General features: G+C 51.0%; 6 protein-coding genes across 6 annotated transcripts; 5 read left to right on the top strand and 1 right to left on the bottom strand.

The window, feature by feature from the left end:
* Window positions 1-421: 421 nt before the first annotated feature.
* Window positions 422-1460, top strand: LOC100904213 (zinc finger protein 568-like). The gene is made up of 3 exons (XM_003739091.1): window positions 422-466; window positions 884-935; window positions 1045-1460. The coding sequence occupies exons 1-3, from the start codon at window positions 422-424 to the stop codon at window positions 1458-1460; spliced, it is 513 nt and encodes a 170-aa protein (XP_003739139.1).
* An 871-nt stretch (window positions 1461-2331) lies between these two features.
* Window positions 2332-3013, top strand: LOC100904070 (uncharacterized). The gene is made up of 3 exons (XM_003739090.1): window positions 2332-2375; window positions 2448-2688; window positions 2826-3013. The coding sequence occupies exons 1-3, from the start codon at window positions 2361-2363 to the stop codon at window positions 3011-3013; spliced, it is 444 nt and encodes a 147-aa protein (XP_003739138.1). The 5' UTR covers window positions 2332-2360.
* A 671-nt stretch (window positions 3014-3684) lies between these two features.
* LOC100903922 (dynamin-binding protein) lies at window positions 3685-9697 on the bottom strand. Its single transcript, XM_029113196.1, has 13 exons — window positions 9418-9697; window positions 9085-9342; window positions 8486-9000; window positions 8273-8394; window positions 7861-8045; window positions 7481-7769; window positions 7114-7364; window positions 6773-7018; window positions 6502-6674; window positions 5341-6415; window positions 4856-5259; window positions 4420-4764; window positions 3685-3935 (listed from the first exon to the last, which is right to left on the bottom strand). Exons 1-13 carry the CDS (start codon window positions 9695-9697, stop codon window positions 3747-3749), a joined length of 4332 nt encoding a protein of 1443 aa, XP_028969029.1. The 3' UTR covers window positions 3685-3746.
* A 2446-nt stretch (window positions 9698-12143) lies between these two features.
* On the top strand, window positions 12144-16982 carry LOC100903777 (lysine-specific demethylase 4C). Its single transcript, XM_029113198.1, is given in 9 exon segments — window positions 12144-12240; window positions 13157-13290; window positions 13622-13930; window positions 14064-14298; window positions 14380-14621; window positions 14744-15068; window positions 15146-16134; window positions 16257-16459; window positions 16542-16982. Coding segments are annotated over 8 exon segments (2691 nt in total). The 5' UTR covers window positions 12144-12240; window positions 13157-13161; the 3' UTR covers window positions 16801-16982.
* Window positions 16983-20050: 3068 nt separating this feature from the next.
* Window positions 20051-22618, top strand: LOC100902767 (mitochondrial inner membrane protease subunit 2). Its single transcript, XM_003739081.2, has 6 exons — window positions 20051-20599; window positions 20696-20794; window positions 20914-21018; window positions 21468-21567; window positions 21661-21924; window positions 22337-22618. The coding sequence occupies exons 2-5, from the start codon at window positions 20711-20713 to the stop codon at window positions 21768-21770; spliced, it is 399 nt and encodes a 132-aa protein (XP_003739129.1). The 5' UTR covers window positions 20051-20599; window positions 20696-20710; the 3' UTR covers window positions 21771-21924; window positions 22337-22618.
* A 1210-nt stretch (window positions 22619-23828) lies between these two features.
* Window positions 23829-24981, top strand: LOC100902622 (transcription factor AP-1-like). Its single transcript, XM_003739080.2, has one exon. The coding sequence runs from the start codon at window positions 24077-24079 to the stop codon at window positions 24974-24976; it is 900 nt and encodes a 299-aa protein (XP_003739128.1). The 5' UTR covers window positions 23829-24076; the 3' UTR covers window positions 24977-24981.
* The last annotated feature ends 282 nt before the right edge of the window (window positions 24982-25263 follow it).

The raw sequence follows: 25263 nt of genomic DNA, 5'->3' as shown, positions 1-25263 counted from the left end.
GTGTACGCAGCCATTACTCCTTTCGGCTATAGAAGTGTTCGGCTGTGATGTGATGGTGATGCTGCCTCCACGGACGTTTTGTTTAACGTGTGCTTATGTGCTCAGCCCAGCTGAGAATTCTCGCTGCTTGCCCATCCTCAACGCTGAGTTTTGTGGAAATCACTGCAGGCCTTGTGTGACTGCGATATTCAGTGAGGAATCGCGGGGAACTACAGGCGGGATTTGTGTTGCCTAGTAGATCACAGGCCTCCGTCCTCTAGAGAGAGAAATAGAGAGCTGCGGGACTAGATCTCCATCCTCGACTAGGGAGATCCTTCATATCCTTTCGTCTTTCTCGTTGCTCTCTGCACGGCTCGCGTCAAGCCCCTCCGAGCCACCGGGGTGGTCTATGGTAACCGATATCGAATGTTGAGCAAGTAGGATGCCCGTGCCAAAGATGAACGCGCTTTTCCAACGAGGGAAGGACGTGAGAAATTCTTCAATGTAGGCACGGCCTTGTGATCCCGAAAGCTGGATGCCTCGTTCGATCGTAATGAGCTCGTATGGTGTCTCTGCCTCCGGGAGGAAGGGACAAGCAGTACATTTCTGGAGCCGCTGAGCGGTACCCCTGTACACGGTCGATCCGTCTCGAAATTTTCATGGGTCGAGAGTAAGGAACAGGGGCGACCGGTATCACCCAAGCCGGAGCGGAGCCGCCCCGGCTGCCGCTATCGAGTCATTGGCGCTGGTTCACCGCACTTCGTTCGAAACTATCGAACCAGAGAAGTTCTTCCGACGAAAGGGGGGGGGGGAAAGGTCCTCGAGAGCAGTACTCTTGAGCTTTCGGGATATTCGTTTTCATATGAGTCAGGTAGCTTGTGACATTTCGTCCTTCCCATTGCAGGTACGATCGCATCAGAATCCCAGGCCCGTGATACTCAAGGAGCTGCTCTTCTGTCTTGCCCTCTCTCCTCAGGAATTCTTGCATGTGCATGACTCCGAATCTGCTGCACGCATTCCCGTAGCGTCGAGGATCATATTGTAATCTTTGTTCACGTCTTCCAGCAGTCGACCAAGAAGTCCTGCGGAACTTGGGCATCCTGCAGCCGCTTCAAAACTATGCCTTTACGCCAGCGGAGATCGCACTGTGGAATGTGGCAACCCAAGAAACCAACAATAATTTCACCAACGATGGGAACTGCGGTCGAATAGGCAAACCGGGGCGCAAAGCGGTCAGGGATCCCAACAAACCGTTCCAGTGTAACGTGTGCGAGTACTCTTCCAAATCAAAATCCAACTTCACCATACACATGAGGATCCATACAGGCGAGAAACCTTTCGCCTGCAGCGAATGCGACTACAGAACATCCCAGAAAGGGAATCTCCGAATCCACAAGGAGCGCCGACATGGGATCACGAGAGACCTTCGACTGAGCCTTCCGGCGACTCTCTCGGATTCCGATTTGAAAATGCAACCATGAGAAGAATGTGTTTGGACCGTCTGTCTAAAGAGCTTGTATGTAAACGTTGACTCGAGTTTATATAGCCTCTGCGAGCATCAAGGACTCATGAATAAATTGTAAATTTTGTTAAGGCAATACACTAGGTACTTTTCTGACTGGAACGATTGTGTGAGCACCACATGAGCCTCGGAGTAGGCTGTTTCGCTCGTGCACATGCGACGCTCTCCCTGAAATAAAACTCGTCTTAACGCTGGAAGAATAATCGATTCCTCGCCTCTCGTTCCCGAGAGCATTGTCTGCACAGCGTACTCGATCCTTCGGAGCATTCCTGTCGTGTACAGGATTATCGAGCTGTCTACTCCAATTCTCTCAATCCCAAGCGGAATGAGATGTTTTCCACTGGAATGAGCGAATACGAAGTGCCGACATGGATGCTACCCGATTTGATGTTTGACATGCACACCTGAGACGCGGGCTCAGGCTCACGAGAGCGTAGCTCAATTGATAGAGCTGTGATTATATTTGCAAAATGTATATTCCTTTCGAAGAAACACAATTCTGTCAGCATCCAAGCCTTTCTTTCCTGATCCGGGATGCTTTCTGGGGCGCTCTGATAGCTCCCAGATTCCTCCAACCATCGCGATGGAGGAGAGCTGCGCGCTTACAGGTTCCCTTCGGCGTGCATCTCCGCTTTAGTGGGACATGTACTTGTGTCCTCGGTAGGACTCCCCGGACGATGGAAACGTTCGCTATGGATGAGACCAGCGTCTCTCATCAGGAAAGAGCGAAAGGTCACTGGCCCGCTCCGAACGAGTCACCTGGAATCCGAATAAGCGGCAAGGAGGACTCCATTAAATTCCGGGTCTCCACCCGAAGAGCTTCTACTTGTGTCTCGTGATTGCGAAGAGCAACATCAACATGAGGCGTTTTCTGGTAAGACCCGTCCTCTTCCTGCGTCTCAATCGATACGATTTTCTTCGCGGCATTCATGCAGAGTGTCGATAGGTACTGTTCCTCGTGGTGTGTGCCCGAGCCGCTCCCTTGGAGGATGGGGCGGCCTCTTCCTCGACCACGGCTTCGGTCGACTTGAAGAAACCAACAGCAGATCCTAAGATTGGACACAGCGGATCGGCGAACATGGGGGCGACTACTCCATCGCAAGACCTACCGCCTGATGCCAACGGGAACAACGCAGTGGGAAGCTACGCTATCAACGAACACGCTGGAAAAGGGTTCCTGCTTCCAGGCGAGTGATATTGAAAACTCTCGTGAGCTCTCGAAATTCTACAAAATCTCCGGTGGAGGACTCCGGACCGGGTTTAGATTCCCTGTGTAGACATCCTTGCACCGATCCCAGTTACCTCTCAACTTGATCATTCACAGCTTACGGTGTAGCGAGCGCCTTCGGGGGATACCGGGGATTAAACGGCAACCATGGATTGTACTCAAATCTTCCGCGCCTCGGAAACTTCGGGCAGTACGGGAATCTTCTCAGAGGCTATGGGGCTTTCGATCTCGGAGGGGGCGGACTGCCTGTCAACATCGGCATCCCAGGTCCTCACTTCGGTTAGACATGTATATATTCGGATCATATTGAATACAAAGGTTTTCTGGAAGCATCGTCATTTGTTGTCACTCCGTTCCATCAGAAGAACACAATTCAAGAAATCGTTCTTCCATCAAATCGTGTTCACAATGTCCTACGAGCCGCCTTCCCAAAGATTTGGTATGTACATACAATCCGAAAGCACGAATCTTTCCGGTTGAATTCTTCCGCTACCGAGACCGAGCTCCGAAAAATTTTCTCGGTATAGATGCGGTGGGAGACACGTGAATAGAACAGTGGAATGGGAAATTCGAATATATTATGATCCGCTGAAGCCCGGCGCGCGATTCCAGGAGTTCCTAGACTCGCATGATGATTTGGGCCCGGACGGAACTCGATACTGGTTAGGTGTGTAGTGGGCAGGAGCGGATCCAGCTTTTTTTCTTGGGGGGGGCCAAGTCATATTTTCAGGGGGGAAAGAGCCGAAAATGATGACGCGCCACCTCGCGGCCCATGCTTTTGTATAGGGATCGAAGATTCTTGGGGGGGGGCCATGGCCCCCTGGCCCCCCCCCTCGGATCCGCCACTGGTAGTGGGTACTTCCGTTGGGGAAACTTCGCTGCGGGCGGCTTGAGATCGAATCACCAAGTCCACCCGAAGGACCGTGCAGGCGGTCGCAAGGCAGCGAAATCACCCTGGACTTTCCGGTACAAGATGCGAGCTGAAATCTCGTTCGCTGTTGCCCTCCATAGGCTGGCTCACGAGGACTTATACTTGCGGAGGTAAGATGCGGGTACGTAGCCTTGTTGACCGTAGCGATCCTCAACGAACCACCATTCGCTGTTGTTCTCTAAATCGCAAGTGTAGATCACCAACACCACTTGACCCTGCGTCAGAGGGAGTTGTCCTGGACCGACGCCGTCCAATTTGTACAGCGCGTAGTAGTACTGGAAGGTACAGAAAGCGAATGATTCCTACGACTGCTCAGGAAGCTCCGTGGCTACTTCCCTCCGGATGGACACCCTTAGCACCGTCGAATCCTTACTCCAAGCGCGTCAATGAGTATCTGAAGTTCTCGGGTCTGTCCGAGCAGAAATAATGTCGGCGCTCCTCAATGATATACATATACAATATATTATTTATGTAAACGTTGTCTCCGCGCAATGGAGGAGCCTCACAGTCGGACCATCCGCGCAGCCGACCACGGACTGTCCGCTCATATGTACGGCCGCGGTCCGTCCGATCGATCGGTCAATTCGCTAATCCAGAACGAAGGACCTCGGCCCCGGACTTCGAGGTAATGTGGTCGCTTTCGGCGGGTGGGATTTGAGAGTGCATCTCCCACAGGCTTCGAACTAACCCTTTTCGATGATACATATTCTATTTTTGATGCAATGGATTCAGGACGAACATGAAAGTTTTCATATTTACCTCCTCGATTTTCTGCCGCTTATCGCTGGAGTTTCTCGACTCCGGCGGTCGTTGATGCTGCTGTTGGTGCTGATGGTGTTCCTGTTGCCCCTCGATATCACAGAGTTCTTGCAGGGCATCGATATTGGAATATGAGTTTTCTTCTACGGGTGCAGCCGGGAGAGGTTTATTGATGGGTTTCTGAGCTGTCTGATGGTGTATTTTGAAGCCACCCGACAGATCAACTTCGTCGCGGAGGCTCGCGACGGGACCCGTCGTCAGCTTCGGCTGTTTCCTGTTGCTTCGATTTGGCAAATTGCTGATCACTGGATTCACTACCCTCGTCGATGCGAGCGAAGAATGATACTGGAGAGAGCGAATAAAACGCTTAAGATCTGTGTCCATCACCTCACAGCCGGTAGCAAGGTATTATCGAATAATGTATTAGCTTGCTCACCTTCGGGCCCTCATCGGTACTCGACGAGAGGTTCCGGGCTTTGTCTACTCGACATGTCGGACCATTATTGTCCGCGGACGTCTGCGGTGAGTTATCCATAAGATCCGCATTCACGTTTCCGTAAAGCGAAACGGTGGGCACCGCTGTCATTTGAGTGCCTGTGCCAATCAGGGGCGCTTGTTGAGAGTTTGCGACTTGTGCATTTGATAGCGATGTTGGACGAATGGATCCTTTGGTCGATCTTGCGAAGCCCGCACTTGGCTCCCCCATGAAGTTTTGCGTGTTCTTGTTGTCTCTGAGTAGATGTTTACTGGCCAGCAAGCCTTTGCACCGTCCGTTGTCTACATACCATCGCATCGGGTTCCCGGACGGGTCGGCTTGCCTCACTACACCGACCACGTCTCCTGAGGATGAAGAATGTTCAGTACTGGGCTCGGTAGAGACATCTGCTACGGCGGAATCCTCCATCGAAAAAAAATACGAACCCTTGGTCAGTGAGATCTCATTAGGATCGCTGCTCTGGATCGTCAACGCCACGACGAAGCAATTACTCTCGCCGTATTCTTGCTTCAGCCAGCGTCTCTGGGCATCGGTTTGAGGGACTAGATCGAGCGCTGTTCCATGCTTGTCGTTGAAAGACTTCCTCAAGAAATTCCCGCCCTTCGTCAAAGATTCAATTTTGAAGAGACCCCCCGATATATTAGCCTGCGTCATAGAGAATTGCGCGAAAGTCTGCAAGGCAGCTCTATGTTTCTGTTCGAAAGCGTCCAACACGTTGATCGATGCATCCTTAAGAGCCGGTAGCTCCGAGAGTTGTAGAAGTTGTTTCGTAATGCGAGCCACGAGAAGCTTCTTGGCTCGGAGGAACGTATCGACGCAGCTGCGCAGCAGGTCCGTGCTCAAAGAACACAACTTGGGAAGCTCGTCTAACAGCTGACTGTTCAAAGCGTTATACATGTTGCGCGCAGCTTGCTCTTCCTCCTCAAAGGATTTCTGCCTGGTCGCGTCGCGGTTCTTCTCCATTCGTGCAGTGCACGCAGCGAGATCCAGAAGTTTGTGCTCTCTTTTCGCGATAATTTTTTGTGGAGCGACGAGCATTTCAAGAACACACTGGAGTGTATCGACAACTTGTTTCTCGGTGGTACGCGTGAATTCCATCCAATGTTCCGAGTAGAGCGAATGCTGCGCCATCCGGAACTGATCCACCTCGATGAGACTACATTTTTCCGCATAGAAATCACAGATATCCTCTGAGAGCTGTAGTCCGACCTTCAGACACTCTTGCAGTTGGTCGCAGAAGGTTCTCATGCTCTTCAAGAAGTTTTTGATGCTCTTCTCCAGTAAATCGAATCGATGTTCTTCTCGCTCGAAATCTTCGTCTCGGACGACCGTTGTGAAACCGAGAGAGCTGGACATTCTGACCGTCAGCCGCGTGGACTTCTTTCTCACCGAATGTAGATTGAGTTTGGACAGCTTCTGACTGAAGCTTGCTTCAGGATTTGTGCGGTATTTCGAGACCAGATCTTTGCGACGCTTAACCTCATTGATATCTGTGGCCACCTGAGAAAGCCAAAAAAGAACGAAATGATAGTTCTGAATTCGAAATTCTCGGCGTAGCGGGGAGCCGATCTCTCGGAGTGCCTTACCTTCGCCATCTCATCCATTGCTCGAAGAAGGTGTTGTTTGTCGAGGTGGGAATCTTCTGTAGCTTTTTCGAGCTCATTGATCAGGAGCGGATATTTCAAGATCCTTTGCACTGGTTTTATCAGAACCGAGGCCAAGTCGAAACAGTTGCTATTACGCTGCATCATGTTCACTCCTGGAAGATAGCCGACCCAATCAATTTCCCCCTCTCAATGATTAATCCCGTTGCCGCATACGATCACGAAAGACAGGGCTGCGCTCCCCCGTACAGACCGTTCTGAAAGAAGCGATTAGTGGCTGGTTCGCGCTCGTATTTCGCCAGGAGTCCCGATACATCATCGTGGTTGCGACAGTAATGAGAATAAATGTCCTGCAGTCGGGCGACCAAGTCACCGAAACACATTCCGATTCGCTGCTCCTTCTCAGGCCGATTCTGTTCGTTCTCCATTCTCTGGAGGAGCTGAGTCGACACTTCGATAACTTCATCCAGATTTCCGAAGAGCGTAACCGTGTCGATACCTGCAGAGAGGGTTCTAGGTATGTTCTGTTGCATGCATATTACCGTTGCGGAGACAATCATCAAAATGCTCATAATCAGGATGTTAGCCAGTTACCCAATCGACGAGCGGGAGTTGGGTCCTTCAAGAATATATCAAAGCACAACTTCAAGTCGTGGTTGTAGTCTTTCTCTGTCTGAATCATTTCTGTTATGACGCACTGTCGGAGCTCTCTCTGTTTCCGTAAGCGACTGTCTTCTTTCCGATGCTGCTCTTCCAGTTCTCTTGCCGCTGCTTGGTCGGCCGCATCTGCCGGGTTTACGCAGTTCTCGTAACGACCTGCCACCGAAGGCACCGGGGGTGCCGACCTGAAAGCGGATAAGAAAGCTATTGAAAGGCGAGAATTCCGGGAACGATTGGCCGATGCAGCAGAGACTTCCTCGATAAGGATCTACATTGCGCGGGCAGCGTTCCCAATAATCACCTCTGAGGCTCCGCAACCTTGGCAGGCGGGAGCGGAGGAGGACGAACTGGTAGTAATTGCTGCTGGTGGTGCGAGGTATGGTGTTGCTTTTTAGATTTGGACTTCTCGGCGGCGAAGAGACTGGACCGCGAATCTGAGATTCGAGGAATACCGTGATGATTTGGTGAACCAAAATCCCATGAGAAATCTTCTTCATCCGGAGTCGACGCTTGAGATCTGACGTCTCTCTCCTTTTTGTCTTTCCTCTCCTTCGTTGGAGCAGCCACTGTCACAGACTTCGGATCCCCACCTACCAAGAAGATCGAATAAGCATTTTCTCGAACCTTGTATCTGTAAACCTTGGTGATCAGAGTATTCGTTCGGGAGGCAGATATTCTCACCAGAATCTGAGCTGACCACGGACGGCGCTGCCGGAGAGCTAGATGTAGCTAGCCAGGTAATGACCTGTTGTTGACTCAATGCACTCAAAGGCAGCACATTCTCCCCACCAGCGACATCTGCGCCCGAAGCAAACCGCGCCGAAGATTCAGCCTCGACTTCCTGGAAGACGTTGTTCGATGGAACACTCCGTAAACAAGAGAGACTCGCTTTGAAACCTAATGGACTGAGCTCTAGCCAAAATCAGGTCCTGCTTACATACACATATAACATGCGTGCTTGCTCCGCGGGGAATGCGTATTCGGCGTATGAGCTTCAGTTGGAGAAAAAAGAAAAAATCTACAGAACACAGGAGGAGAACGTAGAAGAGGTGAGCGACGTCAGCTTCGAGAACCGAGAGATATCAACCTCAGCATATTCATGGATTCACTCACCTCAACATAACTTATGGGGCAAATTCCTTCGTTTCCTCGCGGATCCCTTGCTCTGTACCAGTCATCGCCAATTTTGTCAAGGAGTATGATGATTTCTCCTTCCTGTAAGAAATGGGAGAATCTCAATATCTGCCAGCGGAGCAAGAAGTGGGCGGAGCATCGAGCAATCCTAGTCGAGTGTTCCGATCCTCACCTTGATGGGGAGATCCCCCGGGACATCACTCTCAAAATCATATGTCGCTCTAGCGATGGTCCCCTCTATCTTCGGCGGATCGTGAGCGACGTCGACGATGATGTCGACATACTCTGTGGGGAAGAGTCCGATTCTTCCTTCGAGCTCTCCTTCCATCCACTCATCGTCGATGTGACGCAGCAGGTGAACTATCTGACCCATATCGAACGAGAGTTCGTTTGGGAATTGCGAGTTAAACTTGTACTTCGTTCTGGCATAGGGCTGGATACCGTCCACGCCCCCGTACCCTTCTGAAGCGAAAACTTCACTCATATTCTGGTACGTCGTATACATTGTCGTCTCTTCCGGACGCACGTCAGCTTCATCCGGAGCCTTTTCAGCCTGTGCGACTTCTTTCTTCAAGCATTCCTCAAAGGACGGAGGATCATTCTGATGCGGGCTGTCAGGTACACACTCTTCCAGGAGCGTCACAAAGCTCTTAGGAAAGCGACCTTGACTGCCGCTGTCGTTCTCGCCTGCGAAGATCGAATCAAACATTGAGTCTGAGCATGCGGCGAGACGGCCGAGAATGTCGTTCCATAAAATGGATCAGGACTTACCCCAATACCAATCACGGTCGAGTGTTCTACGGACAGTGACTATCTCATCTTTCACGAGATTCAACTCGTCGTCAAGCTGAGCAGTCATTGACAGAATCACCCGAGCTCTACGATTGATTTTAGAATCCTCCTCTTTTGGCAGACGGTCTGAATTGATCCGCCACACGTGCGTAACAGGGATAGTTCCCTGATTGCCCTCAGCATCTTCTGCGCTCCACCAATTCTCATCTACTCCTTCGAGTCCAACCAGCAAGTCACCTGAATTTGGCCAAGGTTATCGTTGCAGAATTGAGGGTTCCTCCCCCGATTGCGTGAGGACGGTGGTGTGTTTACCTCGACAGAATGCCAAATCTCCATCCTGTACAGTTGAGAAATCAGCTAAAGCAGCGAAAAGTCGCAAGTTGCTGTCCTTCGGATTCCACGCTTTTGGGAGCGGCTTCTCGCGAACGTAACTCCGAGGGAATTTTCCCTCGCATCCATTGCTCTCCCCACGGAACCAAAGCTTCCCTTCGATCCCGGTAATCTGAACTATATCGCCTGCGAATAGTGACAGCTCCTCTTCCAACTCAGATATGAAGTCTTGGGTCACAATCACCAATGAGCCGACATCCATCTGAGAATTCCAGAGAATGCAATTCGTTAATGATTGACTCAGCAGTGTCATTGGTCGTTCCAGCAATCAAACATTCCAGATGACAGCTGGAGGAGGGAACAGTCCATACTAGTCAAGAGAGGCTCTTCTCACGGGAGATCGGGATCAGTAAGAGAGCAGCGGTCTTTCTCGGCTTCGGGACGATCGAGGCCCTTGTCCCATTACGCACACGGGTAGAATCCGGCATTTCCATAACCTCCAAAAAGCATTCCACTCATATTCGACGACCAGACCCCGATCAATCTTCTCGAAGAGTGCCGATCAGCTCACCTCGTATCCAGACTCGACTGCGAAGCGAAGCTTCTGATGGACTATATGAGCAGGTTGGTTCTACAACCATCTATCATCTTCACGACTTCACGACCCAGCATGAGCATCTGATAATCATCATCATCGAGTTCGCACTCAATTTCCCCCGAACCAGGACACATAAAGTAGGATTCGAGATGGCGGCCAGCCGCTTTTCCCCGCTGTTTTAGCGGAGGCTCGAGGGCTCGTGACACCACGATAACACCAGAAATAGCGTAGGTCTCGAACGATTTGATGGGAGCGTCGGTGATGAGGATGTTCTTCTATTCGCCTACATTTGAAAAGATTCACATGTAACTCGTACTTTTCCGGCGCTTGTTCCGCTCGGTCCCGCCGCTACGTTAGGAACGCCGTACCTACTGGTAGACCGATTTGTACGCTTGTACGCTTCCTACGGCGTACTTTATACGCTCGAACGTGTGCTAGAGATAGCGTTTTTTTACTTATTCATTTTATTTGATTTTACTTATGTTGCGTCCATGGGAAGTGCGTACAAGAAAAATGCGCGGCAAAATGCCACGAAAATGGAATCCCCAGACGGGAGATTGAAGAGGCTGTGGTCTATCTCCTCAAATGCGGTATGGAGCTCAGGTTATTTTTGCACGTCTGTGTTTCGCGTTTCGCGCTCAAACCATCAGCAAATATAACCAGTGGTGCAAGGAGAAGATCTAGAGCTCCATGTCGTACCACATTTGAGAAGAGAGACCAGACACTTCTTCCACTCAATCCCGCACACCAGCCAGCTTCGGATTACTGTGGTACGACATCGGCAAGCAGACGATTTGCGGCAATTTCTTCCACAAGTCTGGCTCCATACCCCATACCTCTATTGCGTGCGTAATGACGAGGTACGTCCGAGTCAATGGCCCGAATTCGAAAAAAATCCTGCGCCTGCCGTTGGAAGCTGATGGGACCCTACTGCTAGTTAGCGTCCGCCTGGCACTTCCGGAATGCCAGTGCTTGGTGTTTGAAGAGACTGAGAATGAAGACACGATTCTGAGATGCGTGGATGGGGTCATTCAGCCGCCAGATAATTATCTTGATCCGGAGAGACTATAGGCTCAGGGGCGTACGCGGGGGGGGATGGTCCAGCCGATAAAAGATCCTGCGAATTCCCGTCTTTCCCTTGATAAAATCTTTGATTCTCGGTGAGAGGCCCACTCAAATAATTTTTTTCATAGTGGGAGGACCCATCACATGATAACGACGACCCCATTATGACCTTCCTGAAGCTCCCGAGAACCCACCCCTGAATTTTTGCGGCGATCGGTCCAGGCGTTTGTGAATTTTGCGAATTTCCGATTTCTCAATTTTTTTCCCAGTTTCCGTATTATTATTATTATATTTTTTTTTTAAGATAGAAGGACTCATCGCATCGGAGAACTGACCCCCCCCCCACCATAACCACCGCTGGATCCCCCAGAACACGCTCCTAAACTTTCACGACGATCGTTTCAGCCGTCTGTCTGTCTTATCGGCTCGACCGATCACCAAATTGAATGAGATCGGTAAACTGAGGTGAGCTTTGCGTCATGATGCGCACAATATAATGCTCCGAGGGACCCCGGTATGGAAGCCATCGAGGCTCGATCCTTCATATCAAATGAAGCGCCGGCCCAACACTCCGACGCCGACGTTGTGCTGGAGGCCGGTTCAAGGCACCCGTGCTCACAGAGCTGAGTGACATACTCTAACCTGGATTGCACTCGGCGACACTTGTTCAGTCCGGAATCGAGGATTGAGCCTTTTTCCCTATTTACGCGTGCGGATACCAGGCCCACAGGGTGCTCGTCGGGTGTAATCCCATGATCCGACCTCCCATCTTCCCGATCTCTCGATTTCGACAGCCTGGCCCCGCCTGAACCGTCCGCAAAGATCATCAGCCTCATCGTCCTCTCTCTCCCACAAACAGATTCCATTTTTGTTTGATTCCATCATTCGTGCTCGCTGTACGGGATTCTTAGACTTGACAGTCGTGTAACGGAGGGTAACCCGTGTCATACCAGAGACCGTACGGAGGTGCGGTGTACATCCGCACGAGGCGTCTATCCGCGACACCGAGAAGCCAAATCGCTCAGGAGCAAAGATGGCGGATGTCTTCCAATGAGAGAGGCTGCTTGATAGAGGAAGGTCCCAGTCAATTCATAGCTTGGAGTATTGCAGAAGATCTCGCCTGGACCAGGGGAGCGACAGAGGTGAGTTCGTTCGACTAGTGTCGATGTATGCTGCGCTCAGAATAGTTGATCCTGGGTCAGAATAGTCGACCCTATCGACTCCGGGTCTACTCACGACAGAGCAGTCCCACTCATAGTGCGGCTAGAACATCCGAGGTCGGACTCAGGCCGTTGGCGCACTTGGAAGAATGCTAGGGTTGCCTCCGATTCTAACAGACATGTCGTTCGACGTGCCGTGGGTGCGTTTTGGTGGCCGACCGAATTCGCTAGCCGCAGCGGAGTGTGGTGCTCTACCAGCTGGATTCATACCGTTTTCCTGGACCCCATCCGCGCTACGCACTCGACTGAAGCCTCTGGTGGCCGCACATCGGTGAGGAGTCGGGAATCTTAGCGGGTGGTGTTACATGCCCGCAAGCTCTAGGATTTTCGGCTCGACTCACTTCCCGGTGGGCGTCGCGTCGTGGGCTGGGAGAAGAACTCGGAGATCGCCAGTTGCGGTCTCGAAAATGAAGGTCGAGGAGCTCAGTCCTCATCAACGATCATCGCTCGGTACTGAATCGTCCAGCTGTGGTGCTTTCCGCTTCGGGAACGGCGAATGATCCGATCCACGCGATGCCAAAGGTCTTGTCCACACTCATCTTTCTCATGTACATTCCCGAGTTGGAGTGAGAACTTAGCTTGACCTCCGCCTCTGAGTTGTCGCCTCGGAGGAGAATTCCAGGCGAAATCGACGCCAGCTAGCTCGGGTCTACGCAGGTCCCGGAATGTTATTTTTTTTCGGAAGTTCGCAGCGTCTCTCCTAGCGTCGGCGCCGCGCCGTAGACTCCCCGAGCACTCAGATGACCGGTAGCCTCCGGGGCTCTCAGATGATATCACGATGCAGGTTGGCGCGGTATCTGATGGAGACCTCCTTTGAAGCTCACCGACGCTTTTTCAGGAAAAATGGCTGTCACCCCAGGCTCATCCCCACGGATAATGATATTCCGACCCACGCTCGAGGAGATGAAGGATTTCTCCTCCTACCTCCAACACATGGAAAGTCAGGGCGCACATAAGGCCGGAATCGCCAAGGTATTTTTCCAGGGTCCAATCGGAAGAGTATAGCTCGAGGGGTGAGGTGGCGTTAGCGTGAGGAGGTATCTGGCTCTGAGACAAAACCATCGTATATGTGATGATATAGTGAACGTGATCTCGGCTCCCTCGTGCTAGCACGATATCCTCGGCCGCCTTCCTCTGTTCTCGCCGCTCCCCTCATGCTCGGCAGCAGAGCATGAGGGGAAAGATCAACTTGAGCGATTGTCTCTAAGATCCGACACCCGCTGCATGCACGGGGCGGGCTAGATTTTCTTCCCTCAATAGACAGAGCATAGCGAAGTTGCAAAAATGTTATTCGCTCTTCCAGATCATACCTCCGCCTGAATGGAGCGCCCGGAGGAGACCGTATGACACGCCCGACATAATGAGTATGCCGATTCCGGCTCCTATCCAGCAGATGGTCTATGGAAATGGTGGACTCTATCAACAATACAATATGCAGAAAAGGATGATGACCGTGGGCGATTTCAAAAAAATGGCTCTATCGCCGAAATATGCCACGCCCGACTACTTCGACTATGACGATCTCGAGAGGAAGTACTGGAAAAATATCTCCTTCAACCCCCCTATTTACGGTGCAGATGTCAGTGGGAGTATCTACGACACCGACGTCGAGGTGAGTTCAGTAGCTACTGTGCAAGCCTCCTGTAGACGTTGTATTCCTTGCCGGCAAGAATCGATTCTCTTCCGCTCGAAAGGCTTCGTTACTTCGCCGCTCCGCCCGACCTGATTTCAATCCTGGTCTTCAGGAATTCAATATATCGCGTCTGAATACGATCCTCGACCTCATCGGAGAAGACTATGGCGTGAAAATTGAAGGAGTCAACACGGCATATCTTTACTTTGGAATGTGGAAATCAACTTTCGCGTGGCATACGGAAGACATGGACCTGTATTCCATCAATTACCTCCACCATGGGGCGCCAAAGAGTTGGTACGCTATACCACCGGAACATGGAAAACGCCTCGAGAGACTGGCTTCGGGTGAGTTTGCCTTACCGGAGAACGCTCAACATGATATCGTATTTTAAGCAAATGGATGACTCCTACTCCTTCTGTTCCCAGGTTTCTTCCCGAAGTTGGTGAAAACCTGCAACGCTTTCCTACGCCATAAAATGACACTCATCTCGCCTGCTCTGCTCAGGAAGTACTCGATACCCTACGACAAGATAACACAAGAGGAAGGGGAATTCATGATAACTTTCCCTTACGGGTATCACGCTGGCTACAATCAAGGCTTCAACATCGCCGAGAGTACGAATTTCGCACTACCCCGCTGGATCGAATATGGGAAGAGATGCACAAGGGTGAGAGGATTCGAGCTTTAGATGTCAATTCATTCATGGCCCTTCGGTGATCGCTCTCGCAGAATTAAATTCAGAATTCGTCTCTCAGTCAGTCATCTTGAGACTCTCAACCTGATCCACAGTGCTGCTGCCGTCAAGACAATGTCCATATCAGTATGGATCGCTTCGTCTTGAAGTTTCAACCGGATCGCTATGAAGCGTGGAAAGAAGGTCGAGATATGGGCTGCCACCCGGAAGATCCCTCGAGAATCTACGCCGCACCTCTACCGACCGCATATCTCACCGTGGATGGCAAATCGAAGCGAGTGCCTTCCGTGGTTCCTCGTAGGATACCTCCACAGACAGATCAGTCCTGCTCATCCCAGGAAGAGCCGAAGAAGCGGACGGCTCCTAGGGAGAAATCTTTGCGGAAACCGAGGAAGACTCGGGGGGAAGCAACAACGGTTTGTGTCACAATCAATCAGATCTTCTCCCGGATTATCTTATATATATATACACGCTGTTACACGGTTCGTAATATCCAGAAGCGTATACTCGATCGAAATTTCAGAGAAAGAGACACCACGATAGTGAGACAGAAATCGCGATCGCTGTGAGACAAACTGTCGACAAGATGGTATTCAGTGTGTCTCAAGCATCAGCGAAAAGGAGAACACGAACTCTGCCCGATTGGTACCACGGGTACGCACCTCTATTCATCACTAAACCTGAGCGGAATCAACTGCCGAAAGAAGACATCCTTCTGGCGAAGAAAAATTACCACAACGAGCTCTGCAGAAGGGAACCGTATTGCGCCGTCTGCGTCCCATTCAGGAACACAGTCCAGCTGCCCGAAGACAGTGTCCTAAGAGCTTCGGAGCAGTTCCGAGACGAGGATCGAGACTTTGACGATGACGATAGTATCCCGGCGAGTAGCGAGGTTGTGGTTCCATCATCGGCTTTCGGCCAGCATGGCTACCGGGACGGCATCAGCCCTCTGGAGTCCATCGAATGTCCGGAAACATCAGAACTTGTGAAATGCGTTCGCTGCTTTTTACGAGTTCACAAATCCTGCTACGGACTAAGCACAGTCAACGACGCGGACGTCGAGACTGCAGGTGGCTCCTGGGTATGCGACTCCTGCAATCACGAAGCTCTCAGTGAGGCTTTCCAGTCACGTCGTCTCACCGAACCTCAATGTTCGCTCTGTTGCCTGAGAGGAGGAGCCCTCAAGAAAACCACTGATGGCAGATGGGCGCACATCATTTGTGCCATACTCATACCAGATGTTTTTGTACAAAGCTTCGAAGAGGGCATCGAGATCAAACAGATAACCAAAGCACGCAAGCGTCTTCAATGTTACATTTGCAAGGATCTGCCGATGAGTCTGACGAGTAAAGGTGTATGCATACAATGCGACTGCGGGCGCAGCATGCACGTCACTTGCTCCATGGCGAGTGGAACACAATTCCAACTCGGTAATTGGCCTGAGCCCGTAATTGCGCGATGTAACGCACACCGTGTCCGAAAGAAGGTGGGTCCGATTTCTATCCGGAGCGATGAGCTGGCTTCAAGATTCGAACCGTGATTGAGATCGTCCCCGGAAGACCTGGGCGATTAGCAGAGAACTCAACACTGTCCCCGTTGTCGTTGTAGAACTCTGGAGACCAACCGGAGCCACCCGTCCCGCAAGCATTCAGTGAGCTGGCGATTGGTTCTGAAGTCTACGCCAAACACCGGAACAAGAGATTCTATCAAGCAGTTATTCAAGAGATCATCCATGAAACGTGTTTTTCAATACAATTCTACGACGGCTCAGTCACACACACGCTGAGCCGTCAATTCGTCAGCATCAAGGAGTAAGTGATATTGGAATCTCCGTAGACCGTTCGACTCGGTTCGAGCATGCAGTTGGCTTCATGAGAGCAATACTCTCGACAGGAACGCCCCTGATTCTTTGGACGAAACATGGATCGCTTGCACGAAGGAGCGCTCGCCCCAGCGTGGAGATGAAGTATCCGTCATTTGGCCAAGTGACGGACGCGAATACAAAGGAACGTATCTCGGTAGTCAAGATGTTCCTTTCTATAAAGTTCTTTTCGAAGACGAGAGCGTTCTCACCCTCAGCAGAGACTGTGTGTATGAGCGGAACGACAACATTCCGAAACGAGTACTCTCCAGAATCGTGAGTTCCACATGAGAATGAGATAGTGTTGAAATATAACCGGCGGCGGGTCACAAGTCCGCGTTTGCACGAACTCTCGAATTGATCTCGATTACTTTCATAGTCGACGGTATCGGAAGCTGCCCACTCAACGGTGGAAGAAGATGCGTCGAACGCGAGAATGTCGGAAGAAAAAACTGATCCCAAACGTAAACGACAGAGGAAACGAACTCGTTACGATGACTTCGGTTTCGTCAACCTCCTGGAAACAATACTATCATGAAGCGGCAGAAGCCTGCTCCCAGATGTGATCGTGGCGCTTTTGACGGGGAATCGTCAGGCGGATCGGTCATCGATAGGGAATAGGGTTGGAAATAGACCCGCTGTAGAATTCATGCTCGCCTGCGTGATTGCTCGAATGTTCACAGAAGCCAGCGTGGATGCGTCCGAGCGAGGGCGTTGAATCAATCGTGTACTTGTTTTTATTTATGCGGCCTGAATGAAAGCAGCATGATTCCCGGGACTGAAGGGTTGTCCGCATCAGCTCCTCAAGCTCACTCAAAAGGCATAAGGACATCCTTGAAAATATGAGAATCTCTCATCGTGTGTACAAAACAAGTCTCTCCCCTCGTCCTCAGAACCGAAATGTTCATTTTTGTTGCTTTCCGAGCCCAAACACTGGTTTGCCTTTCGTAGTCGCTTCTCGCACCAGAGGGTTTAGGAAATCGGCCGCGCTCTTGTCTGTACATTATCAGTCCGACGCATTGTATATAGACTCCATGTGTATAATTACTACCGGAAGCGTTCCAATAAAACTAAGAATCAGTTCTGAATAATTAAACAGACTCCATTCGTTCCTGCGTTTCCTCGCGGTGCGTTTTACGTACATTAATTCACACCGTTCTTAGTAGTGAGTTCGATGTCGAAGTAGTATTCACGCGATCGGCGGAGAGACAGTGGAGCCTCGGCGTCAACGGAACGGCCCTTCCGGCTGGGGCAGGGGGCAGGTCGCACGGCGCGGCGGTGTTCGACACCGGATACCGGCTACTGAAAAAGCGGAACCTTCCTTTACTGAGTTTGGTCGTGATGGGTTATAACGCTCCGTAACGCCCCGTTACGACGCCTGGAAACCCGTCACGGACCGGAAAAAATCGAGAAGTGGGTTTTGATACGACCTCATTGGCTCAAACAGAGGCTCAGACCTCCATTACCGGCGATTCTCCGATTTTTCAGTCGAGCTTCATGATTCCTCTGAGGGCATATTTCGGCGGAATGGTTCAGTCGATTTACGTCTTCCAAATGAGCTCTCTGCAACTCCACAATGCAGAGAGAGCATAGCGAGGGAGTGAATGCTCTGCTTCTGTAAAACTAGCCAGCTAGCCCAGGGTCCGCAGTTCGCTATCCAACCTTTTTGGGCATCTCAGAGGGAGAAGAATGAAGCTGACGAGAAAAAAGGTCCGAAAGCATCAGTCCGTCCGCAAATCATTGACTGAAATCATTTCCTTCTCCACAAATTCAGCCTCCGATGAATCTCGCTATGAGCCTTGAATCGACAGTTTGAAAGACTCCGGAAGTGCCGTGACCCCCTGGGAAATCGCCGTGACCCACTTGCCCGCTCTTGGGAAACACTGTTCTAGAACCTCCGAGGAATTGCTCAGAATTCTGAGAGAAGCCATTCGATTCTCCGCCGTAGGTTCTCGATTCTTCCTGTCAATGAAGAGATTCGCTTGCTTGATCGCCCCCTGCACCGTTATCGTGCGACTCATCGCTCACAAACTTCTACAGAGTTCGGAAGTTATCGGCTGAGTTTCCACATTCTTGATCCGAAAATCCAAGGAGGCCAGAATCGGGGAGGAAGGAATGTCAATATGCGCAAGGATGCTATAAATGTCAGGATATGCGTTTACGCTTCGAAAAGCTCCAGTGACCAAATGAGTCAAGACTCATTTGAGGGAATAGCGTAGGATTACGCTTTACGGTAATTATCGGCTTGTGATAATTGAAGTAGCTTGTGATGGTGAAGCTTCCCAAACTCGGTCAATCTCGGGGGAAGATCAAATCCAAATTTGTTTGGTGTGCATCTCCCTGCTCCCTGCTCTCAGAAACCAAAAAGAAGAAGAAGAAACAATGAAAAATTCCCGAAGATTCTAAGCGTCTGCAATTATGGTATTGGCCAAATAAAATGTTCACCACATTTAGCTACTCTCCAATAGACTTCTCTCAAGAAGCTTCCAGACTGGAACCCCACAGACTGGATGCTCTGAATCTTGAGACCGGTGCTGGCAACCTCCTCGACACTAGAGAACAGAAATTGGCTGATTCCTGCTAGCGTCGTTGGCAATCATTATCCCTTATGCGGCGACGTGCATGAGGGTTTATAATGTCACATTAAGAAAATGGCCAAATAAGCGAACATGCGTGAAACTATGCGTTTCATGGAAACGTCATCCCTAGTGATCACACATTGCAAATATCGTGGACGCCGCGCTCCGGAATAATTGTCCCATATGATCGGGTCCTAACTTGCTATGATATATGCTTAAAAAATGCATTTGCCTTCCAGTCATTCCAGCCATCTGCCTTCAATCATTCCATCGAATCAAAGATCAATTTTCCATGGCTTGAATAAAAGAAAAGTCGGATTCCAAAGTCGTCCGATTTCCCATGGCACGTCTAGCTTCATCACAAAATCAAACTATAGTATGATATCTCTCGAACTACTTCGATAACAATCTCGGATACATGTTTACGCAAGTGACATCTCTCAATCTAGGAGGGGGGGGGGGGCATAATTTTCGACTTTGACCACACACCGCACCGGAACCCTGAATTCGAAGCAAAAAAAACGGCTATTCCTCGGGAAGTTTTCCGTCAAGGGGCACCATCTTGGGGGAATGAATTCGTGAGAACATGGATTTCCGAGGAATGAGGAGGCATTTTCGACGATCGGTTGCCGAAAGGGCTGAGTTTTCGAAGATCCTTCCAGAAGGAGGTTACATTCCTTGCATTCGCCCTGGGCGCTAGCTACGCCACTGCGCACAACATTCATCATTCCGCGGGAAAAAGAGCTCGGGAACCCCGAGACTGCTCAGCTCTCAGCTCAGACTCGTCTTAGGTATAATGGATAAGGCGATGGATGAGTCTCTCGCGCGCGTTTCCCTGAATGGAGAGGAAAATGGCTCAGCGTGTTCGGCTATTCGGAAAGCCCGGGTATCATCATCTTCTGCGTGTACTTCCACTTCCACGGCGGGCATCGTCTGCTCTCCTGTAAACAAATAGATCTCACTTCCCTATTCTACCGTACGGATATTTATACTAAGAGCTGCTATTATTGTCATTCCCCTTTCGAGGTCAATCGGAGTCCCCTTCTCCGCTGTAACTTGCAACAGATACTTGTCACTCGCGGTCAGTGTGTCTGACAGGGGGGCAGCGAAATGTTCTCGCTTCTCCAGTTTTGGAGCTTGTGAGAGATCCGTGGTGTCTTGCACCCATGCGGGATCTTCCGTTGAACCACTGACTGCGTCTGGCAAGACTCGGTGCCATTGTCGAACCCATCGCCCATCTCAGACCGAGTCGTCCTCACCCATACTCTGAAGTATGATTGTTTCGCGGTCGACATGTGTGGTTTGAACTAGGAGGTAGACGCTTCGGGTCCGACATCCGACGTCAAACGAAACTGTGTCCGTACATCGGCTGTATCGCATGAAGACAAGGGGGGAAATCGCCGAAGAAGCTGCGTCCGGATAAGAGAAATGTGGCGCGAATACGGCAAGAGATTTCTTTCTCGATTCCTCTAGGTGTGCTCTTCACGGACAGGGTCGGTTATGCGAAGGCGGTAGGTTCTCTTGAACTTCTCCGATCAAAATCACTCGGCTCAAATATTTATCCCCGTCGTTGTAATTTGGCTTGCCGACCTTCGCTCCCAACATAGGTCCACGGTTGCTCGATGCAGCCTTTGCTGAACCCAGATCCCAAGGAGCAACGAGACTGTGTCTTCGTGAATCGCATGGAGAGTCTCGATTTGAGCAAGGTCGGGGATGTTTCCCATGATGATGAATCATGATGACTTGGAGGACACATGGCGGCTCCCCCAATTTTTTTATTCGAAAGAACATCATGCTCGACTTCGGCTCAACCCTCGTATTCCAGATCAAACGTGGCGACGTCATCGTGTTCATTTCACCAAGAGATCCATCTGAGCTGCTCATAAAGAGAGTTATAGGTCTTCAAGGAGATACGATAAGAACGTTCAAGGTAGATATGCTTCATTCAATGATTCTGTCTGGATCGGCGAGTGTCAACATTCGTCAACATGCTGCTCCGAGCTCCCTCTCCTCCCCCTTCTCCCAGATGAGGGACCCTGTTCCACGATGATGTGCCTGGCCGCGAGTGCGACACTGGCATGTATCTGCAGTTTGGGTTTAAAACGAGATAAGAATTCAGTCAGCGCGGATTGGCTTGTGTCGTATGCCTACCCCTGATCATGCACCCTCGTGTGCAGAAGCTTACTCGGGGGCTGATTCTCAAGGAGCTTTTGGGCGAAAGTTTCGATCCGGTAGTCGTTGCGCCGGCGGACGTTTTAGGGACCCGTGTCGGTGGCTGAATGCTCCTCTGGAGCGTCTTCGCTGCGAAATCAGGAGAGGCGGATCGGATGCTTCCGATGGTCCTTCGTCGGAATCTCTGACTCCTCGCTTCTCTTTTAGGGCAACGAGCTCGTGCACATACCATCTGGTCATATATGGGTCGAAGGAGACAATCATAGAGTTTCCTACGACTCGAACGATTTCGGCCCTATAAGCATCGGTACGCGCGAGCCTCGTTGTCATCGATAAGTCTTCATCGAATGAAATCCATTCGTTTCGACCGCCAGCCAAGGTTTTCTCCTGTGATTCGTAGGACTCACCGTTGCAAAGGCTACTCATATCCTTTGGCCGCCTAGACGTATATCCCCGATAGAGAGCGCGGAAGCTCCGGGAAGGATATCTGCTCCCGGACTCATGAGCTAGCGTTTTCTCGGAGGAGGTTCACGAAGGCTTTCGCAGGCGAGGAAGTCCAGCTGCATCCTCCCGGAGCGCGAACTCCAGAGCCGGCAGTCCTCGACCGAATGCCCTCCGTGAGTTCTAGCACTCTGAGCATCACCTGGCTCTGACACTACATCAGGTGAGTCTGGATATCTAGACTCCGCAAACGTCTGAGCTTGTGTGCTGTAGGAGTCGCTGATTTCCAGCGCTGAGTTCATCAAATTAGAGCCTACCCCGCAGCCTATCCGAAAGTTCCGGGCTAGATCGCTCCTCAGATCATTGCGTGACTCGAGTTTCGGGTCGCGATCGGGAGAAAAGTCCTCGAGGACCTCGATAGATGTAGGTGGTAGCCCAGTCGATATCAAGTCTGCCAGAGGAAGCTCTATTCGAGAAGTTGCCCAAAGTGGCGGCCGCAAATCAGGGCAATCGATGCAGTTTGCCTGAGATCGTCGTCTGTTTGCCTCACCGCAGAAAACCTTCCCGGTTCATAAATCGATGCGGCATCTAGGACCGACGTGTTCTAAATAGCTCATGGTCACTGCGTTTCCAAGATTACAGGGAAATCCGACTTGAGGAGCCGGGAATCGCCAATCTCATGGGCTTGGATTCTCCGAGAACTTTCATTGAACGCTTTTCAAGAGACCGCATCGCGAACGAAATAAGTCGCAACGGAGTTCATCCCGGATTCAATTCGAAGGCAAATGTGCGTCGGGGAGGGAAAATTTACAGTTTGCGTGATGGACTTGATCCGCCAAGCACCGATAGTAGGACTGTGTAGACAGGAGCTCAAGTCACGTCTATGAGCGTAATAAAATATGCCACATAACGGGTATGCAGATCGATTCCTCGTATCCCCATGTTTTTTACGTATCGTCGAGCATCAAGCGAGGGAGAAACGCAAGCTCGTATCCACCTGGAGTCATGAGGTCCCAGGAGCCCTGATTTTCATTTCTGGACTTAAGTCAGAAGGAACTCTCGAAATTCCATCATAGGCCGTGCGGTCTATGCGAAGACGGGTGCAGAAGAAAGGCTTGGTGGTTAGAGCGAGGAGAGCTCGAGGCCTTGATTCACCCGCCTCAATCAGCGTTCCGACCCCGAGACTAAAGTCTAATCTCTTATCGAAAAACGGCAGAGGTACATTGGATGACAATACTGATCATCGTCATTTTCGCTATTGGTGTATAATCCAGGAGCGACCGTAGAAGGGTGGAGATTTTTTCCTCGTAGCAGTGAAGTATGTATGAGCTTTGACAAGGAGCGTCATCGATCCGGATTCTCGGCTCGGGTGTCGGGATTCCCTTAGGGAAGCCCTGCTTAAGACGACGGGTGATTATGGTCGCTCATTCCCAAGGAAGATCGGGGGCGGCAGGTTGAGATCTTTGATTGCGACCACTTTATACCTCTTAGCCGACTGGATTCTCGAGCGTCATCTGGAAGCGCGGACAAGGTTGAGGAATGGGATCGGTGGCTTGAGAATCAGCTGGGAATTCTTTTCAAACAGTTTAGATATCGGGGAACGATCCCCACGGCTTCCAATTCATTGTCCTGACGGAATCAGCCTAATTCAGTGAGTCATCGGGTTTCGTCAATTCCCGATCGCGATGATTCATCGTGCGGCCGGTCGTCGGAAGATCCCGGTCGACGATGTCGTCCCCCGTGTCTTCATGCCGATCAACTCAGTCAGTCTGCTCCATCAATGAGGCACAGCGAGTTCCCGAGTTTCGATTGAGCAGTGTGCTTCCAGGAATCGTTGTGATAAGTGTTGTTGTCCTCTCCTCACGGCGGTCCTTTCCGTGCTGCCTGACTCACGCTCACAGTCGGTTCAGTATATGCTAGCTCTCTCTTCTCTTGTCTTCGCTTGCCCGGCTGGCTGTGGTTCGCCTCGTTCACTCCTCGAAATGGCAGTCACCGATTGGTCGACCGCTCGTGACGTCATATCCGACAGCCAATGGGCTCTCAGCTTCGTGATATCACTCTGCTGACGTCGATTCAATGGTCGCTTGGTTTAAAAGGAGCGCTGATAGCCAACGATGAGTCATAGCCACCGATGGGCGGAAAGTACTAACGTCGCTCTGTGTCCGAATTTGTTTTTGATCTTCTGGTGTACTGCAAATAAGTGCGAGAGTTGGTCTCAAAATCCTCGATATCCGGGCCAGTTCCGTGAGTTTCTCGTCCCGACTGGCCTAGTAATAGTTCTGTGAACGGTCTCGTGCGGCTCGAATAAGCACCGTGATAATTCACTGTGTGGTAGGAGAATTCGATATCCAAGTGCGAAGCTACCAAGGAAAGAGATGGCAGCCGGGAACACCCAGCAGCAAGAGGATATTCGCTGTATGAAACGATCCATGACGCTCGATCTGGAGGCTGGGGGAGCTCGGGCCAAGCGTATGCGAGGCCAATTCAGCAACTCGCCTGTGTTGACATCTCCAGACCTCAGCAGGTTCGCATTGGCTTCCCCCGAAGTTGAGCAGTTCATAAAAGGCAACATTCAAACGACCACGAGCTCTTCAACTCAGCCAACACCCATAAACGTCTACTTATACCCGACCAAAGAAATCACGGACAGTCAAGCACAATTCGCGAAAGGATTCGAGGAAGCTCTGGCAAAGGTGCAAGAAAATGAACAAAGAGCTGCTAAAGCTGAGCCAACCGTGGTGTCGCTGTCTTCTACAGCAACGACGGGCACGGCAGCATCGGTGGCAGTGACGACGGGGGCTACGACGACATCAACAACTGCAGCCGCCTCAACAGCTGCACCAGCGGCGGCGGACAAGCTGACAACGTACACTAACTTGACGGCAGCGAATCTACACAGCCTCAACGTTCAAATGGGAACCGTATCAAACTGTGATCCGAACGGGTCGTCTGACGGAATCGGCTCCGACACGAGCGATTCCATGACTCTCAAAGACGAACAGACCAGCCTTTCCGCGGGATCGTTGGGCAGAATAAACATGGGAGACCAGGAGAAAATGAAGCTGGAGCGGAAACGACTCCGGAACCGCATAGCCGCGTCGAAATGCCGCAAGAAGAAGCTCGAGCGAATCACGCAGCTTGAAGATCAGGTGAATCGGTTGAAAAACGACAATCAAGAATATGAGAAAATGATCAGCCTATTGCGAAACGAAGTTTCTTCCTTGCGGCAAGAGGCATTGATTCACCGCCAGCACGGCTGTTTAATTGACCTCTGAACGAGAGCTGCTCCCTGAGGAGCTGACTTTCTCCATGACAGCAGTGAGGGCGCCTGATGCGAAAAACTGAAAATGCAGGCGGCCGCCCACGAACAAAAAATCTGCTACGCATATTGTGTCCTTCCGAGCCTTACGGGAAGCCTCCTCAGCTTTGCTATCATTCATCACTTCCGAAGTTCCCTCCACCCATACCGAGGAAAAGCCCGCAGCAGAAGCAGCAGCAGGATGTGATCGCACTCCGCAGTCCCATATTGGGGAGACGGTCGAGTACTTCTCGCAGGGCTCCC

Source organism: Galendromus occidentalis, unplaced genomic scaffold, assembly GCF_000255335.2.
Source record: "Galendromus occidentalis unplaced genomic scaffold, Mocc_1.1 scf7180000076384, whole genome shotgun sequence".
Lineage (NCBI taxonomy): Eukaryota > Metazoa > Arthropoda > Arachnida > Mesostigmata > Phytoseiidae > Galendromus > Galendromus occidentalis.
This window is presented reverse-complemented; position numbering and strand designations above follow the sequence as displayed.